A 1,836-nucleotide genomic window follows, 5' to 3' on the forward strand; every position below is an offset into this window, starting at 1 on the left:
AATATGTACATTTGTCCCTTTGATGACTTTGGAAGTGGCCAAACAACGTTAAGTCCCCATGCATCAAAAGGCCATGAAGCTACAGTTGGGTGAAGAGGCTCTGGAGGTTGGTGGATGCAGTTGGCATGAAATTTACACGCTTGACATATTTTGGCATGATCCATGCAATCCTTCACCATTGTCGCCCAGTAGTAGCACATCCTCTTGATGCGAAAATGGAGCTTGGGACCAGATTGGTGTGCTCCACATAAGCCAAAATGTGCTTCCTCCATCGCTTGGAGGGATTCTTCTTTATCAAGACATCACAAGAATAGTCCTTTAAAAGAGCGACGAAACAATGTCCCCTTATAGAAGATGAATCGTGGTGCTCTTCGTTTGATGTTTGTTCTTTGTCGCGGATGTTCAGGTAACTTTCTGTGTTCAAGGTACTCTATCAGTGGTTGCCTCCAATCTTCTTATTCAATCACTCAAATAAACGTATGTTGGCTTTCGTTGATTTGAAGATCCAGAAGTCTAGGAATAACCCATCGATGACCCACATATACCTTTGTTGACTCATTCTCTCCAAGTGACATCGTCGTGGCCAAGTTAGCCAAAGCATCAGCCTTGCGATTTTTTTCTCTTGGGACGTGGTTTAATAACACTCGGTCGAATTTTTCAAGTAAACCAGAAGCGTATTCATGGTATGGCAATAGATCTTTTTTCTTTACCTCGTAACTCCCCAAAAGTTGGTTGATGATCAGCTTAGAGTCGTCGTAGATCTCCAACTGTAGAATCTTCATTTCTAATGCCATTTCGAGACCGACGATCAAAGCTTGGTACTCTGCGGTATTGTTGGAGCATGTTTCACCTAAAACAAAGGAGAATGGCAAGACTTGTCTTTCTGGAGAAATCAACACCACACCTGCCCCCGCACCATTACGACGTGCAGATCCATCAAAAAACATTGTCCATGGTGGAAACTCTTCGATGAACAAAACGTCTTCATCTAGAAACTCATCCAAAAATGCCCATTCCGCCGGAAGAGGGTGATCAGCCAGAAAATTGGCTAGTGCTTGTCCTTTCACAGCTTTTTGAGGTATGTATGTGATCTCATATTGGTCAAACAATATGGACCATCTTGCTAGGCGTCCAGAAAGAACAGGTCGACTTATCACGAACTTCACGGGATCTGCTCGAGAGATGCGTTTGATGGTGTATGCTTCAAAATAATGCCTTAGCTTCTTTATCGCATAAAGTAACGCTAAGCATATTTTCTCAGCAGGCGTATAGTTCATCTCAACTCCTATCAGAGTTCGGCTAAGGTAGTACAAGGCTTGTTCCTTTCCTTCCTCATTCTCTTGATCAAGTAGTGCTCCAAGTGAACGTTCTTGTGCCGCAATGTAGAGTATCAATGGCTTCGCAAACATTGGCGCCCCTAACACAGGTGGATTCAACAAGTATTTTTTGATGCTTTCAAAAGCATTTTGACATGACTGATCCCAATGAAAAGGGATATCCTTTCTCAATAGATGATTGAAGGGTTGACACCGTCTGGCTAGATTAGAGATGAACCTCCGAATGAATGCTAAGTTTCGTTGGAGACTTCGAAGCTCTCTCAAGTTCTTTGGTTTGGGCATTTTTTTGAATGGCATCAATCTTTGCAGGATCAACTTCAATTCCACGATGACGCACAATGAAGCTAAGAAACTTTCCTGAGGTAACTCCAAATCCACACTTGAGTGGATTCATCTTCAGGTCGAATTTTCTTAACCTTTCAAAAACAATTCGAAGGTCTTCAAAGTGGTAACGCCTACTCTTCGTCTTCACCACCAAGTCATCGACGTAGCATTCAAC

At 42.7% G+C, this 1,836-nt stretch overlaps 1 protein-coding gene across 1 annotated transcript; it reads right to left on the minus strand.

Annotated features, from left to right (window-relative positions):
• Window positions 1-467: 467 nt before the first annotated feature.
• Window positions 468-1,409, minus strand: LOC138870505 (uncharacterized). The gene has a single exon (XM_070148314.1). The coding sequence runs from the start codon at window positions 1,407-1,409 to the stop codon at window positions 468-470; it is 942 nt and encodes a 313-aa protein (XP_070004415.1).
• Between the last annotated feature and the right edge of the window lie 427 nt (window positions 1,410-1,836).

This window comes from Nicotiana sylvestris, chromosome 6 (genome assembly GCF_000393655.2).
Source record: "Nicotiana sylvestris chromosome 6, ASM39365v2, whole genome shotgun sequence".
Taxonomy (NCBI): domain Eukaryota; kingdom Viridiplantae; phylum Streptophyta; class Magnoliopsida; order Solanales; family Solanaceae; genus Nicotiana; species Nicotiana sylvestris.